This window comes from Cibotium barometz, chromosome 12 (assembly GCF_041138505.1).
Source record: "Cibotium barometz isolate CiBa-2024 chromosome 12, ASM4113850v1, whole genome shotgun sequence".
NCBI classification, from domain to species: domain Eukaryota; kingdom Viridiplantae; phylum Streptophyta; class Polypodiopsida; order Cyatheales; family Cibotiaceae; genus Cibotium; species Cibotium barometz.
Window position 1 is genome coordinate 36204237 of NC_141057.1, and position 16900 is coordinate 36221136.

Genomic DNA, 16900 nt, shown 5'->3' on the forward strand with positions numbered 1-16900 from the left:
TCTGTGATCTTTGTCTGATGTAGTCTGGGAGTCTGGTAGCGTGATGCTCTCGGTCTCCGTCTGGCTCGGAGGTCCGCAGCGCGCTGAAGTGTAACCTCCTCCTGTGTCAGGGTAGGCACTGGGATAGATCTCTGGAAGAAATCAGTGAGCTGGAGTTGTCGCCCGCCTCTCCCTGTGGTATGAGCCCGTATCAGTCTCTCTTTGTGGCGCTGTCTCTCTAACAAGAACTGGCCAAATTTGCACTGGTCTGCGGACTCCATGATCTGGCGGAGTGAGGGATGCCCACTGAAGATGGTGGTGTATCTCTCTCTAATGACACTATATGCTCTGCATCTGCATACATAATGTTCCTCACTCTCAACCTCCTCCTGGCACAGTCTGCACATCCTCTTTGCTCTGGGGATCCGTGCTGCCCTACCTGCCTCAATCTCAAGCTGGTGTGATGACACTCTGAGCTAGCCAATCGCCACTCGGGCTTTGTGAGGCATGTACACATCCATGTATCCAGGTCTCTGTATGAATACATCCGCTGAGATACGCATAAACTGATCTCTATAGTATAGCATCTTCGGCGGTAGAGGTTGACTGGGTGTAATCCAAGTCTCTTGAGTGTATCGCTACCATAAATCTTGCCGAAGGACTCTGTTCCTCTCACTGTGAGAGAGCTGGATGTGGTGTGCATGTATATCATACTGGAAAGGTGGCAGGTGATCTATGTCAAGACCATGTTGAGTGAGCCACTGTATCATCTGTGAATACCATGATCTCCTATCTCCACTCTCTGCGAGCTGCGTGGATGCCTCAAAAGCTCTATGTGAGAGTCGATCTGATGGCATATCTCTGCGAGTTTTGAGCTGACCAGATCAATCCGACAGGGGTGTCCCCTCGCCCCTTTTCTTTTTCTCTTCTTTGTGGAGGCTATGAGCATGTATTTGACGGCAGAGGAGGTTGGTTTGAGAGGACCTGCTTGATGCTGAGTTTGCAGACGACACGGGCTTATTTTTGCATGGCCAAGAGGCCAATCTTCTTCGGGCAGAGCAGTCGCTCCAGGTTTTTAGTGCAGCTTCAGGAGCATTGATCAATTGGCGCAAGACAGTGGCCTTTTGGATCAGCAGTGCTCCCACTCCGGCATGGAGCCCGGACCCCGGTTTTAGATGGATTCCTCCTGGCACAGCAGTGCGGTATTTGGGATGCCAGATTGGACTGGATTTGTCACCTGAGCAGCAGATTGCCCCGCTTCTTCTGAGCATTCGGAAGAAGCTTTTGTATTGGAGTACAGCTCGACTATCCTTGGCTGGGAGGGTGGTGGTGGCAAATTAGGTGCTGCTAGCGACCATGTGGTACATTACGTCTTGCTGGATCTTCTCGAGCTCTTGCATCAGCCAGGTACAGAGGCTGATCAAGAACTTTCTTTGGTCTGGGCGGGACGGTCAGCCAGCCCGGGCAAAGGTTGCATGGGTAGTTATTACACTTCTGCTAGCTCAGGGAGGCTTGGGCATTATAGATCCAGTCGATCAGAGTAGAGCCTTATTGGGGAAGCTTATTGTACGGGGGCTGCTTCCAGGCGCTGAGCCTTGGAAAGAGCTTCTCTTGCAGCGGCTGCAGGCTCGGGCTCCCCCAGCAGGGGGCACTTGGGCACCAGAGATTCGCTGGATCTTCATAGAGATGAGGAGGACAGGCCTCAGTAGAGGATGGGAGGACAGATTTTCTTTGAGTATCGTGAGAGCTTGGGAGCTGCTGAGACCGGGGCTCTCTCAGCGACCTCCTTCTTGTGTTGAGGAGCGGGCCAGACAGCCGCTCATCGCTCATCTGGAGCCTAGCGGTTCGCACAGAGCAGGGTCATATGCTGGGTTCTCGGCCTCGTCTAGCCTGGGGACCTTTAGCGGCAAGCCCAGCACGCAGTTTTGGAGACTGGCAGACCTTTTGCAGTCTCCCAGAGGAGATCCAGGTGGAGAGGCTGAGTCACTTCAGAGGGGGGATGATTATGAGGGATGATATTCAAGAGGCACTCACAGAGGAGTGGTTCACGCCTTTCGAGCCAGTGGCCCCACGGTGGATGGGAGCCTTTACGCAGTTGGAGATCCTGATTGTTGTCAGAGCTTGCACTGAGGATGGCAGATGCCTCTACTATGAGATACAAGATGAGGGCAGACTTCAAAGAGTGGAGGTGGAGTCGCCTTTGGTTGCAGAGTGCACCTTTGAGAGGATACGGGTAGTGGCCGCCGCTTCTCGGAAGTGGCATATTGACCCCGACCCTGCTTATGTGCTCCCGGATTGGCGTATATGGGCATATGCAGCTCGCCCCTTGGCTCGGTTACAGTGGGACCCAGGGGAGTACGAGTGGCATGATCCTTATGCATCCCTTGAGGCCACAGAGATCACCTTTTTCCAGTATACTGTTCGGCTGGGGAGGCATATTTTGACGGTGAGGAGGATGGTCTCTCCAGCTGCAGCGGGGCATTGGCGGCTACAGGGACTCTCACAGGAGTTCCTGGAGGATTTCTGGGCTCGGCTCTGGGCTAGTCGACAGGCCCGCAGGATCTCGACTTTCCAGTGGCTGGTCGCCCACAAGGGCTCAGCAGTTGGCACCTGGCTTGTTTACAGCGGTCTTCCGGCGGCCTGCGTCCGATGCGGCCACCCTATGGAGACACAGAGACATTGCCTTTGGGATTGCCCTCAGGCGCAGCAGATTTGGCTGCGGATGCTGCGTATTCTGGCCCCCCTCTCTCCAGAGGGAATTTTTACGTGGGGTGCCGCTGCTTGGTCGACTTCAAAACAGGGCCTGCTATGGGCTATGAGATGGAGCAGGACAGTCAGGCCATCAGATTCATTAGGGGCCAGCCTCGCCTGGTTCCGGCACTGGATTTCTCGTCCGCCAGCTGGACATAGGAGAGGTATTTACGATGGGAGCTCCTCAGCAGCCTGACCATCTGGTTCACCTGGAGGGCCCGTTGTTTCACGGCCTTTGAGGGGAGACTGGAGCCACCAGCAGAGACTGTTCGGGGGATCTGGCAGGAGTTGATCCACACCCTGCGAGGACAGTATGACCGCATCTGGGGCGACTCGGACGAGGCGATCTTGCGGCGCTAGGCCTTTCACACCACCTGGCGCAGCGGCCCTTTCTACACCTTAGACACGGGATCCCCCCGTTGGCATTACAGGCCACCTGTTTGGCTATCCCCCCCCCCCCCCCCCCCCCCCTATTGTATGATTTAGCCCCTCAGTCCTTTTTTTTTCCGAGAAAAGATCCGTTCATTAGTTATATAAAAAACGCCCGTAGGGCTACAAAAAATCTCTCTTGCTCATAAAAGAAAAAGAGCAGTGAATACAGCATGGCAGCCTCGGAGACTCTCCCTAGGTGTTGCAAAATACAAGCATCAGCACAAAGGACTGAGAGGCTAAATCATACAATAGGGGGGGGGGGGAAGAGCCAAACAGGTGGCCTGTAGTGCCAACGGGGGGATCCCGTGTGTAAGGTGTAGAAGGGGCCACAGCGCCAAGTGGTGTGAAAGGCATGGCGCCGCAGGATCGCCTCATCCGAGTCTCCCCGAATGCGGTCGTACTGTCCTCGCAGGGTGTGGATCAACTCCTGCCAAATCCCCCGTACAGTCTCTGCTGGTGGCTCCAATCTCCCCTCAAAGGCCGTGAAGCACCGGGCCCTCCAGGTGAACCAGATGGTAAGGCTGCCGAGGAGCTCCCATCGTAAATCCCTCTCCTGTGTCCAGCTGGCGGACGAGAAATCCGGTGCCGGAACCAGGCGAGGCTGGCCCCTAATAAATCTGATGGCCTGATTGCCCTGCTCCATCTCATAGCCCATCGCAGGCCCTGACGAGGTCGACCAAGCAGCGGCACCCCATGTAAACACACCCTTTGGAGAGGGGGGAGCCAGAATATGCAGCATCCGCAGCCAAATCTGCTGCGCCTGAGGGCAATCCCAAAGGCAATGTCTCTGTGTCTCCATAGGGTGGCCGCATCGGACGCAGGCCGCCGGAAGACCGCTGTAAACAAGCCAAGTGCCAACTGCTGAGCCCTTGTGAGCGACCAGCCACTGAAAAGTCGAGATCCTGCGGGCCTGTCGACTAGCCGAGAGCCGAGCCCAAAAATCCTCCAGGAACTCCTGTGAGTCCCTGTAGCCGCCAATGCCCCGCTGTCGCTGGAGAGACCGTCCTCTTTGCCGTCAAAATATGCTGCCCCAGCCGAACAGTATACTGGAAAAAGGTAATCTCTGTGGCCTCAAGGGATGCATAAGGATTACTCCCCGGGGTCCCACTGTAGCCGGGCCAAGGGGCGCGCTGCATATGCCCATATGCGCCAATCCGGGAGCACATCTGCAGGGTCGGGGTCAATATGCCACTTCCGAGAAGCGGCGGCCACTACCCGAATCCTCTGAAAGGTGCACTCTGCAACCAAAGGCGACTCCACCTCCACTCTCTGGAGTCTGCCCTCATCCTGAATCTCATAGTGGAGGCAACTGCCATCCTCAGTGCAAGCTCTGACTGCAATCAGGATCTCCAACTCTGTAAATGCTCCCATCCACCGTGGGGCCACTGGCTCGAGAGGCGTGAACCACTCCTCTGTGAGTGCCTCCTGAATATCATCCCTCATAATCAACCCCCCTCTGAAGTGACTCAGCCTCTCCACCTGGATCTCCTCTGGGAGACTGCAGAAGGCCTGCCAGTCTCCAAAACTACGAGCTGGGCCTGCCGCTAAAGGTCCCCAGGCTAGACGAGGCCGAGAACCCAGCATATGACCCTGCTCCGTGCGAACCGCTGGGCTCCAGATGAGCGGCTGTCTGGCCTGCTCCTCAACACAAGGAGGAGGCCGCTGAGAGAGCCCCGGTCTCAGCAGCTCCCAAGCTCTCATGATACTCAAAGCAAATCTGTCCTCCCATCCTCTACTGAGGCCTGTCCTCCTCATCTCTATGAAGATCCAGCGAATCTTTGGTGCCCAAGTACCCCCTGCTGGGGGCGCCCGAGCCTGCAGCCGCTGCAAGAGGAGCTCTTTCCAAGGCTCAGCGCCTGGAAGCAACCCCCGAACAATAAGCTTCCCCAATAAGGCTCTACTCTGATCGACTGGATCTATAATGCCCAAACCTCCCTGAGCCAGCGGAAGTGTAATAACTACCCATGCAACCTTTGCCCGAGCTGGCTGACCGTCCCGCCCAGACCACAGAAAGTTCCTGATCAGCCTCTGTACCTGGCTGATGCAAGAGCTCGAGAAAATCCAGCAAGACGTAATGTACCACATGGTCGCTAACAGCACCTGATTTGCCACCACCACCCTCCCAGCCAAGGATAGTCGAGCTGTACTCCAATACAGAAGCTTCTTCCGAATGCTCAGAAGAAGCAGGGCAATCTGCTGCTCAAGTGACAAATCTAGGCCAATCTGGCATCCCAAATACCGCACTGCTGTGCCTGGAGGAATCCATCTAAAACCGGGGTCCGGGCTCCATGCCGGAGTGGGAGCACTACTGATCCAAAAGGCCACTGTCTTGCGCCAATTGATCAATGCTCCTGAAACTGCACTAAAAACCTGGAGCGACTGCTCTGCCCGAAGAAGATTGGCCTCTTGGCCATGCAAAAATAAGCCCGTGTCGTCTGCAAACTCAGCATCAAGCAGGTCCTCCCCCCGGACTAGGAGCTGAAGTCCTCTCAAACCAACCTCCTCTGCCGTCAAATACATGCTCATAGCCTCCACAAAGAAGAGAAAAAGAAAAGGGCGAGGGGACACCCCTGACGGACTGATCTGGTCAGCTCAAAACTCGGCCCCTGTCTTGTAATCAACACCTGGCTACGAGCTATGGAATACAGAGCTGCCACCCCTCTAATCCAACCTGGCTCAAAGCCCAGGCGAAGCATAGTGCCCTCTAAGAAACCCCAATCAACTCTATCGTATGCCCCCTCAAAATCGAGAAGCATCACGACCAAGTCCTTGCCAAGAAATCTAGCTCAGGCCGTCGCCTCCCAGAGAGTAAAGATGTTGTCAAGGATACTGCGCTCCTTGACAAATCCTGTCTGAGTAGCATGAATCAACTCCCCCAGGAAGGGCTGGATCCTCAAACTCAAGGCCTTTGCTAAGACCTTGTAGACAGTATTGAGGATCGTAATAGGCCTCTAATGCCGAATATCATTTGACACTCCCTCCCCCTTGGGGATAAGATAGATCAAGTTCCTGAAAAGCTCTGCGGCATCACCCCAGTGTCCAAAACATGCTGAAAGCCCCTGCGGAGGCCTGGCCCCAAAAGGTCCCAATAGCGCATAAAAAAGGCCGGCGTCAGTCCGTCCTCCCCTGGGCAACTATGTCGCGGCAGGATCCTCAAGGCCTCGGCAAGCTCAATCTCTGACAGAGGCGCACCCAGAACTGTACGCATACGGTCTGTGACCCTCCTCTGCACATGGGCCCACACAGTCTGTCTGCAAACATCTCGATCCTCAGTGGCTGGCTCCGTTGAAAGCAGGTCTCTATAAAATGCAGTGGCAATGGCTCTGATCTCCCCGAGCTCAGTAGCTACCGATCCATCCGGTCTACCAAGCTGGCGGACTCCTGCTCGCGCATGACGGGGTCCAGTGATCTCAAAAAACTCTCCAGTCACTCTATCACCAAGCTGCGTCCACTGAGAGGCCTGACGACGATAGTAAAACTCATGTCTCTGCTCCTCTACCTCTCTAACCTCCCGGCGTGCCTGGCTCAGCTGGGACGCCACCCACTCACATGCAGGCTGCTGCTCCTGAAGGCGCTGTAGCGAAGCAAGGTTGCGTCTCAGCCGATGCTCCCGCTCGCGAATCTCTCCCAACCGTGTCAAAGCTGCAGCGTGTAGAAAAGAGCTAAGATCGGTGAGTCCATGGGCACACTGGCCCGCTGCATCCTGGTCAGAGCACTGACTATCATGCCAGATCCTCTCAATGTCCTCAGCGAGACTGGGATCTGTAAGTACCCTCTCTGGGATCCTCAACTGCAAGCTGGGCTCCCGTGTCCCCTCCTCCAATGTCAATATAACTGGCGCATGATCTGAAAATGAGGTGCCAGCGAGAATGCCGACGGAGCCCCCTCGCTCCCCTAACCAGTCGCCCACATAAAAGCGATCAATCCGTGATAGATTAGTCCCTCCCTGCCGGCGATCCGACCGAGAGAAACTAAGACTGTCCTGAGACCGGGAGAAAGCCCCATGCATCAATGATTCTCAGTGACATGCAAAACCGGTCCCAAGCTGCAAGCTCCGTGCCGTGCACTGTAACATGACTGCCTCCCACCCTATCTGCCGGGTCCTCAAGCATGTTGAAGTCTCCCCCGACACACCAATGTGCGGCCTCTGGCAATGCATCCGTAACCTGGGTCCAGAACTCTGCTCTGGCACTAGCATGATTGGGCGCATAGACGTTGAGCACACCCAATAGCTCATCATGCATCCTCAGAATGACATACTGTGCTCTACCAGGCACAATGATCCCTCGATCCACAATGGCCTGCCGCCATACATCTGCAATGACCATGCATACTCCTCCCTGTCCACCCAAAGGACCAAACCCTGCAGACCAAAAGGTATCCCATCTACTAGGCATCACCGAACCATATCTCCGGATCCTGCTCTCACCCAAATGGTGCTCCTGCATCATCAAAATATCAATGCTGCCACGAACCAGGCATCTCTGAAGCTCCTGCCTCAAGCAACCTCGATAGCGTATAAAATGTGCTCCGCCCAGGCCCTGTACATTCCATGAGATGATCCTCATGGATGACCTGCTGAGGTGGATGCTGTCTCAGCCGTGCGGCGGGCCTTCGCAAGCAGCTTGGATGGAGAGTAGTCCCCATCCGAGTGGCTGTGAATCTGCCCACCCGGTGTACTGCAAGAATCCCGGATCAGGCGCCAGTGGCTGTGGCCCATGGCGACTGCCTCCCGCTCTGACAGAGCAACCTCGTGTATACATACATATCCAGGGTCGCGTGCTAAGTCTGCCACTATATGCACGACCAAATGATGAATCCTTGAGGCATCCACACTCGCGGGATCCAAGAAAAAATGAGCCAACTCCCAGAGCCGGCCTATCACATCTGTCACCTCCAAATCGCTCACATGATGAGAAAACTCAACTGCCTGAGTCTTCAGAGTGCTAAGAGCAAGCTCTAGAGTCCACTCCCGGTCGCAAGGGCCACATAGAGGGAACGAGAAGGCCACCGTTGAATCAAGTGCCTCCTCCCCGCGGGCCGGAGGTATCACTACATGAACTCGGATGGGTGCTGGCTCATGGGGGCCCTCTGCTCCAAAAAGCCGTGTGAAGGTATAATCAAAAGCCTCCGAGCGCTGTCTAATGCCAAGGCGACTCAGCCGACTGCGGATAGATGAAATCCGTGAAGCCCTAATCGGCATAGGTCTCCTCTGTGATGCTCGAGCGAGGTCAGTGCTCAGCGCTCTCCGGACTGCAGGTGAACGCCAGGGGAACTGCCAGGGCCTCCCGGGAAGGTGAGGCGGGCGGAGGGGGAGGAGGGGGAGGCGAGGGGGGTGGAGAGGGAGCCGCTACCGAAACCGGAGCGGAGACGGGAGGAGGCGATGGTGGAAGCGAGGCGGTGGGAGGGGACGGGGGTGGGGGGGGTGAAGGAGGGGGTGCTGGCATCTCCTGGTCCTCAGTCGTCGCCGCGGGGGTCTCCTCCTGGAGGGGAGAAAAGCTGTTCCTCACGGGAACCCAGTGAGGCTGAGACTGTGGCTGCTGCTGCAGCGGTCTCTGGGCGTGCTGCTGTGGGGCTGTCTCCCTCGTCGGCGCCCCTGTCCAGGCTGCCACTCCGAGGTCTCTGTGGCCTGAGCAGGTGTCCCGGAGGCAGCCTGTCGAGCCGAATCTGTGGGCGGGCCATCAGTAGCCGCTGCTGTGGTGTGGGTCGGGGTCTCCTGCGAGGGCAGGCCTTGGCCAGATGACCGACCTGCCTGCAAATGAAGCACTGATTCGGGAGCTTCGAGAACTCCACTCTCTGATCTATCCATCCCCCCCCTATCCTAGGTAGCTGAATGACCTTAGGAAGGGAGGAGATGTCCGACACCAACACTCTGACCGAAGGTAGCCCAGCTGCTCTGGCCACCACTGAAGCTGCTGAGGGGCCAGTCTCTAGTTCCGAGCCCACCAATGCTCCGAGCCTGGAGAGGAGCGGAAGATACTCCCGGCAGAGTCCAGGGAAGCAAGCTGTAACATGGAAGAGGCGCTCTCCGTGCTCCGCCGCTGCCGGGTCAAATCCATGCTGCCAAGGTCTGAAGAAAGCCCGAGCACCCCTGATGTCAAGGGGACTCATGGCAAGGACCTTGGCAACGCTATGGGTGGCCTCGAACTCGATCTGATAATGTCCCCGGCCCAGGAGCTGTACATCCAGGATCTTGCCCACATCTGCAAGAAGGCGGGCCTGAAGAAGATCCCTGATCTCCCCTTTGTTGGGGCGAGTGCCGACTATACGGCAGATGGTGGAATGAGCCTGGAGGCGTTCCACCTCTGCGGTGAGGCTCGCTTCCTCTTCTGGCGAAAGAGAAAGCCTGATGGGGGTGTCCTCAGGGGCGGGCGAGGGGGCTGCAGAAGAGTCCCTCTGAGGCGGGGCGGGAGGAGCCTCCGTCAGAGTCTGAAGCTGCGGCGAAGGCGGGATCCTGCTGGAACCGAGTTGCACACAGAGGCGGAATACGGAGCAAAAAAGAAAAACAAAACCCCCAGGGGGAGGAAGCAGAAAAAAGGAGGGGGGGGGGAGCAGGCGAAGGAGAAAACCTAAGGGGGGGGAGGGCGGGGGCTGCGCGCAATAGGGAGGGGAGGAAAGCGAGCTGGCGGAGGGGGGGGGATGAGGCGCTGCAGAGGGGAGGAGGGCGCTAAGACAAGGGGGGGAGGCGCGAAGGAGAGGAAGGTGGCGAGCAGAGCAAGGCGGCGGCAGCGAAGGCAGGCGGAAGGGGGGGGGCGCAGCAGCGAATGCAGGCGGGGGGAAGCTAGAAGACAGGCGGCGGGCAAAGCAGGGAAGGCGGGGGGGCAAGGAGCGAGGGAAGGCGAGGGGGCGAGCAGGCAGGGAGGGCGACGGGCGCTGTGCAGCAATGCGAGCAGGGGGGGGCGGGAGCTTCAGCGAGCACAATCTTTCCTTGACTCTGACAAGCCCCCCAGTCCTTAGTACTGATGCTTGTATTTTGTAGCTCCTAGGGAGAGTCTCTCGGACTGCCTTGCTGTATTCTCTGCTCTGTTTCTCTTATGAGCAGGAGAGATCTTTTGTAGCCCTACGGGCGTTTTTGTATAACTAATGAAGGGATCTTTTCTCGGGGGGGGGGGGGGGGGGGGGGGGGGGGGGAAGCCTCTTTGGAATCCAGCCTGCCCTGGTGCTCGCAGTCCCTCCTCCTCCGAGGGTGAGGCTCTCTCATCCTGCGCCATGCAGTGGCTGCATCTCTGCTCATGAGTAGGTGGTATATATCCCAGTACTGTGCCTCCTCATCTGTTGGCTTGCCTGTCTCTGTGTAATGGTCCCCAGTGGTCCTCTGGGCACGGAGGTGTCTATATAGCTCTCTGCACTCATCATCATACCACCGATTCTGGGGCATGCTCCTAGATCTATCTATGTGTGCAATGTGTATGATGGGGGAAGTTGTGGGTGGCGGCCGTATGGAGTAGAGATGACAGCTGGGTGGTGAGTGTGTCTAGAGGTGACAGGGGATCCATCTGGAGTAGCCCGTCATATACATGATGCTCGTATATGTCTGCCAAGTCATGGGTGAAGTAGAAAGTTGTATGCGATGCCTGTGTGGGTTGTGTTGGGTTGTGGAGCTTGCTAGTGATAGTAAGAGGTACGTGTGATCCGCACCAATAGGACAGGGGGGGATGGTGAAAGATGTCACTGCCTGTGTGGTCTCCATGGACCCCATGATGTAGTCCACTGTGCTACCTCCCCCCGATCGTGGAAAGCATGTCAGTGCTCTTGAATCCTGCCACTGTCTCATCCCGTTATAAATAACGAGATGGTGTCGTGCTCCCAGCTCAAGTAAGTGATGACCATATCTGGTGTTATCCGGCCCCATGTCCTCTGACACCCTGCAAGCTCCCGTGTCCTCCACCTCTAGTGTGTGCATCACCTCGGGGTGCTCGAAATCATAAATGTCGCACTGTCGGCTTTGTGTCCGTGCATTGAAGTCCCCCATAAGGAGGACTTCCCCTAGGTTGGAGTAGTGTATGATCTCATCTGAAAGGGCTGCATATGGTGACTCTCCCAATGGCCCTGTGTCCTCCTCCCCTCTACTCTCCTCCTCTGCTGTCATGGCATATCTCGATCCTCTAGGAGAGAAGTAGCATAGAGCAATGTATAACGACCTGTTTGGTGCTGAGAGCTGCAGTCTAATCCACATGTATCTAGCCTCCTGGTCACGTGCTACCACCTGTAGGTGCTCCTGTAGCTCTCGCTTGAAGAGTACCGCTATACCTCCAGATTCTCTCGATGTGCTCTGCCGTGTGGTCCCCCTGTATGTAAACTCCCATTGATCGCCCTCTACTTTGGGTAGCCCCCTCTCTGGGCTCTAGTGCGTCTCTGTAAGTAGTATGATGTCCCGTCCCTCCATGACCTCCTCCATCCTCCCAGGATGTGTCCAAAGTGCTCCATTGCAGTTCCAAACTGCTATGTGTATCTGTGAATCTGGATCCTCCATAGCCGATAGCCCATAGGCCGCTTGGCGCTAATCGGTGGCCTTGCCATCGATGATGACACGGCCTTTGCGATAGAATGCTCTCTTGCCCTCTTTCCGGGCCTGTAGGACTCTCGACATGCATATTTTCCTGTGTTCTATTTGCATCCTTGTAAGGTCGTCATCCAAATAGATGGGATCTCCTTGTAATCCTCGTAGAATCACCCTCTTCCTCATGAAGGTGACCCTCTCCGTCTCTCCTGCAAACTGTAGGATGAGGGCTCGCTTGCGTGTTGAGTCTTTCCCGGCTCTCCATGCTTTGGTGAAGGGGAGAGGGTCCTCTTCCATGTAGCCGAGCTTCATGCATAGAAGCTGTCCATCTTTCTCGGGAGTGGAGTCGGGTGTCTTGGCTATACCCGTGCCTCGAATGTTGAGGCGGCGGGCATGCCTCATCTTCTCCTTCTCAATGGTGGTGTGAATGATTTTTGAGAGAGAGAGAGAGAGAGAGAGAGCCGCGGGGAGGGGGGGGGGCCGGGGAGGAGACACATTTTTGATATCTTGCATAAATTCTTCAGTACCCTTGAGTTCTGATAAAAGTGTGCCATTGAAATAACATGACTTGTATTCCATAGACTGAAGGCTGTGATTGTTGGCATATATGAATGTCAAAGGTGCTTATGAATGTCAAAGGTGCTTGCAACTCTAGAAACAGTGTTTTTGATATTTGTAATCAATTCTGCCAGTTGCGTAACAAGGTGGTTTTGAGTGCAGATCAAGAAACAATGGAAAGCACAGATTCTTCCACCCATACATCCTCAGGCCATTCGAGTACGCAAAATTGCCAAAGATGTAATTCAAGCAGTGATGGAAGGCACAAGAACAGAGGATCATGCACGCCTTCTTGAGGAAGGTGACAGGGATAAGGTGGTATGGGGAGACAGTGCTGATACTACTGTTTCAACACAATGGGAGGGTCGTGATGAGGTCCTAGATGACCCATGGGTTGATGAAACCAGGAAAAAGGGTATGAAAAAGGGTGCCAAACCTTTTGTGGAGCATCTGAAGCCAGCCAAGTGGGAAGTCATTGTGGTGGACAAGGATGTTGTAAATGCTTTCTGCCTTCCTGGTGGTAAAATTGTTGTGTTCACTGGCCTTCTAAAACGTTTTCCTAGTGATGCAGAGGTTGCAACAGTCTTGGGTCATGAGGTTAGCATCAGTAACGCACTTTGCCATGGTTCAGTTTCTATAAAACATTGGCTTACTAATGCCTCACATTTGAATTAAAATCTTGTTTGTTGGAACATCAAGGTCACTTTTAATGTTAAATGAATCCAACCACAAGTATTTTATTACGAGTCACACACTACTTTGAAACATATGGTCTTGCATTATTTGTGATTAAATATTAAGGTAAGTGTCATTGTGTAATTTGATTGCCTTGTTGTAGGTAAGTCTCATGTGTATTTTGATTGCCATGTTGGAGAATACGTGTGCCTAAGTGCAAGAGTTGAGAGAGAGAGAGAGAGAGGAGAGAGCAGCGGAATAGAAATTGCGAGCACAAGATAAGTATCCTAATCCTTACTGTATATAAACAGTGAAAATGTAATGTTTACAGCTGAATCTCAGTTAGAAAACGATACTGAATATCTGATCTCTGATCTCAGTTAGAAAATGATACTGAATATCTGATCTCTGATCTCAGTCCACAACACTGCTGCAGATCGATTCCAGCACCTTCAATCTGCCTGAGAACAGGTCTCCTTGACTGTGCCCTCGAAAAATTCTGAGATGAGGGAATGGGGATCCGATTCCTCTTAATATAAGGCCGGTAGGGTTGGTTGGCCTGCTCTTCTCCCTGTTGGCCTGCTTACGACTAGCTTATGGGCCCTTTTTACACGAGGGCTGGCTGACTGCTGCCCGACCCTGCTTAGGGGGATGCTGATCACATCCGTATGGTCCAGGGCTGCCCGATTGTCCTACAGGTTGCATGACCAACCATAGGACCTAGGCACCTGTATCTGGTCCTCGTCCTTGCGCCTGTAGGTGTGTCACTTTCTCCTCCACTTGGCATGACTCGTCTGGCTGACAAATTGTCCTTTCACATAGCCCTTTCTACAGTGAAAATGCTTCATATCATATTTTGTGTCTAGTTCCCTCCATGAAGTTTCACACCGGGTTGTCCTTGAAAGAGTGCACAGAGCGGAAGCATACAAGCACTAGAGTGTGCTGAGAGAGAGAGAAATATGAAGCAACTATGCTGAATATACTACACTGGAACAGTCCCAAACAAGAGACATAAAAGGTCTCATAAGTGAGGGATACAAAGGAAGACTAGACTATGAAAAGTGAGGGATACAAAGGAAGACTAGACTATGAAAATTGAGGGAGGCAAGCCCACCTATAAATAGGTAAAGTAGGGCTGGCCAACTCGACAACTAGAGCTGGCCGACTGGACAACATGAAGCTGGCCGACTGGACATCAGTCACCCAACCTGGGAAAAATGCCAGAAAAATATGGAAAAATAGGGTGGCCAGCCCACAACCAAGGGCCATGAAAAGGGACCAAAAGGGGACTTCAAACATGGGCAGAAACTGGGGATGAATGTGCTAACAGTCCTGATGCCCAATGAATGCCATTAGGGTGTTTAGACACCCTGCACATTTTGCAAGTGGGCTACATGTTATGTGCAGGACTAGCATGACTTGACTTGACCACTCTTGTCCATACATTGACAACTGGTCAGTGGACAAGGGCTCACAAAACACTTAGTGTCTAGTTCTAGGTCCTTGCATTTCTGTGTACAGCATGTCCACGTAGCATCCATGATCGGGATGCACGTGGCAACAAGAAACCCCGATGCAAGATGTGCAAGGGTTGGCTGCAGAAAACCCTAACTCATAAACCCTAGTGCAACTTGCTCTCTGCAAACCCTAACACACCACCTGGCTGCCTGCAAATCCCTAATGCAAAAAATGCTAGATGCAATTGCTTAGGATCACCTAATACAAGACCCTAGCAAAAAGGCACCCTGTTGCTCTGATGCCAATGTAACATGACTGCAGAAGCTAATCTTGATTAAGCTAATTAACGCCAATCACGTAATGCATGAATCACACAATAGATGTGCAAGATGACTGAATCCAAGTAAGAGAAATGAATGAATAATGATTGATTAAACAAAATTAACGGACGACCTCCACTCATCAATCACTTAATTCTTGATTGTTGGTCACTCATTGCTGACACAAAGAAATCGAGGGGCTGAAAAGTTTGAAAAACTATCGTTCGTGAATCTCAGATGAAAAGAATGCAGATAAACCCAGCCAAAAGAATTGTGAAAATGAATGCCATCTAATTTTGGAAAATAAGAAGAATCAACAAAGACAGATTTCGTGGCTAGAAGGAAAATCAGCCCATGAGTATGTTGTTTGATACTTAGTTGACTGTGGGGATGTGGATTGAGCAGGTTGCACACGTGGTTGCAAGGCATAGTGCAGAGCGGCTAACACGCCATTTATTTTTGACATTGGTGGAGCTCTTTATTCTTGCCTTCTTCTATGCTCCGGACCTTGTAAGATCAGCATCGACGCTATTTCTCGAGCTTCCGTTTTCAAGAAGGTATGCCGATGTGCTTGGTAAAAGGTTTTGCATTACTCTTGATTTACTTGGTGAATACACCTTGTTTCCATGCAGTGTTTCCATGCAGAGTGTTGAACAGAACATAACTCTTGTTTTAGGGGATTTGCCATGAATGGTTTCGTTGGAGTGATGCCAGTTGCTTTCTTTGTACATCTCTTTTAGTTTCAATGTGTTTGGCTCAGCTAACCATATTTACGTGGTAGGTTAGATAACTTGCAGTGAAGCTTGGTGTAGTGCATCCTTTTGCTGTGTAATTGAAGCAAGACAAGCATGTGTGTGGGTGGGGGGAAGGGTTTGGGGATGGGAAGGAGAAAGAGTTGTCTTTTTTTGGGGGGGAGGGGGGGGACCTGTGCATGTGTGTCCTGTGCTCGTGTGGTATCACATAATGAATGTTTTGCAGCCAAGAACTAGAAGCAGATCATATTGGGCTGCTGCTGATGGCAGCTGCAGGCTACGATCCACGGGTTGCACCACAATTGTACGAGAAGCTAGGGGAGCTCAGTGGATCCTCTGACTTGCTTCAATATATGACGACACATCCATCAGGCAACAAACGAGGCCAGAGGCTAAAGAAAACGGGCACGATGGAGCAAGCGGTGAATATATACTTAGAAAAGGTTGAAGGTAAAACTGTTGAAGGTTTCCTCTGACTTGTTAGTACCGATCAAGTGTGGTCTCATTGGCAAGGACTCGTTGAAAAATCCTCATTTTGTTTTCCATCGAAATATTCGATAAAAATTCACATAAGGCTTTGTTCATTCAAACTATATTTACATATTTTTAAATTATAATATTAGTTAATAAATTAAAATGTCTGAATTTAGGTGTATGTATATATTGTTTATTGTATATGTATATTTCCATATTTCTATGTAAATTAGTTATTTAGTTTATAGTATACGATGAAAATTGCTTATAGTAAATTAATGGAAGTTACGTAATTTTTAGTTCATGGAATATGATGAAGGTTGCTTACAGTAATTAATGGAAGCTACGTAATTATTTAGTTTATAGAATGTGATGAAGGTTGTTTATTAATTAATGGAAGTTGCGTAAAAAGTGGATTCAATTAACAAAATGGTGCAAGGTAAATTTACAAAGTTTTAAGGAATACGAAGGCAAGTAATCATCTCAGAAAGCTATGAACTTGCTCGAGTACACTTGCATTTACACTTAAAAAGTCGTGAAAAAAAAGTGCCTAGCCAATTTTTGATTTTTAATAGCACTAAAAGTGATATCTAAGTCTTCCGCTTGTAGGTTGATGTAAGGTCTAATGATATTTAAGCGCTTAAATACTTGAAATTTTCTCTAACAGAGCATCAACCAAGAATCCTCATATGGTCTAGGTGGGCCAACCTCTCTTGGGTTGCAATGGTTTAATCTTTTCTAGCTATGGGTGCTATCTGCAAGAGAACTAGGTTCATAGTGGGCAGATCCTTTAAATTGAGATGGATGTTTGGAGAGCTTGTGATGCTTTGGGCACATCCTTCAAATTAAGATGGATGTTTAGAGAGCTTGTGATGCTTTGGGCACATCCTTCAAATTAAGATGGATGTTTAGAGAGCTTGTGATGCTTCTGACTTTAGGCAAAGAGTTGCTCTTGCCTTAGAGAGTGTAAGTGATCTTTATCACAATGTGATCTTGGATAG

The 16900-nt window shown here is 52.1% G+C and overlaps 1 protein-coding gene across 2 annotated transcripts in view; it reads left to right on the plus strand.

The window, feature by feature from the left end:
• The window catches only part of LOC147633360 (mitochondrial metalloendopeptidase OMA1-like), a 40335-nt gene extending 24340 nt beyond the window's left edge, over nt 1-15995 (plus strand). The window contains exons 2-4 of one of the 2 annotated variants that reach the window (XM_086806430.1): nt 12383-12817; nt 15079-15230; nt 15696-15995. In XM_086806430.1, the coding sequence (XP_086662556.1) occupies nt 12383-12817; nt 15079-15230; nt 15696-15765 (657 nt within the window). In that variant the 3' untranslated portion in view covers nt 15766-15995. Of the gene's footprint in view, nt 1-12382; nt 12818-15078; nt 15231-15651 lie in introns of both variants that reach the window. The other variant, XM_086806429.1, reaches the window with a different exon arrangement.
• The last annotated feature ends 905 nt before the right edge of the window (nt 15996-16900 follow it).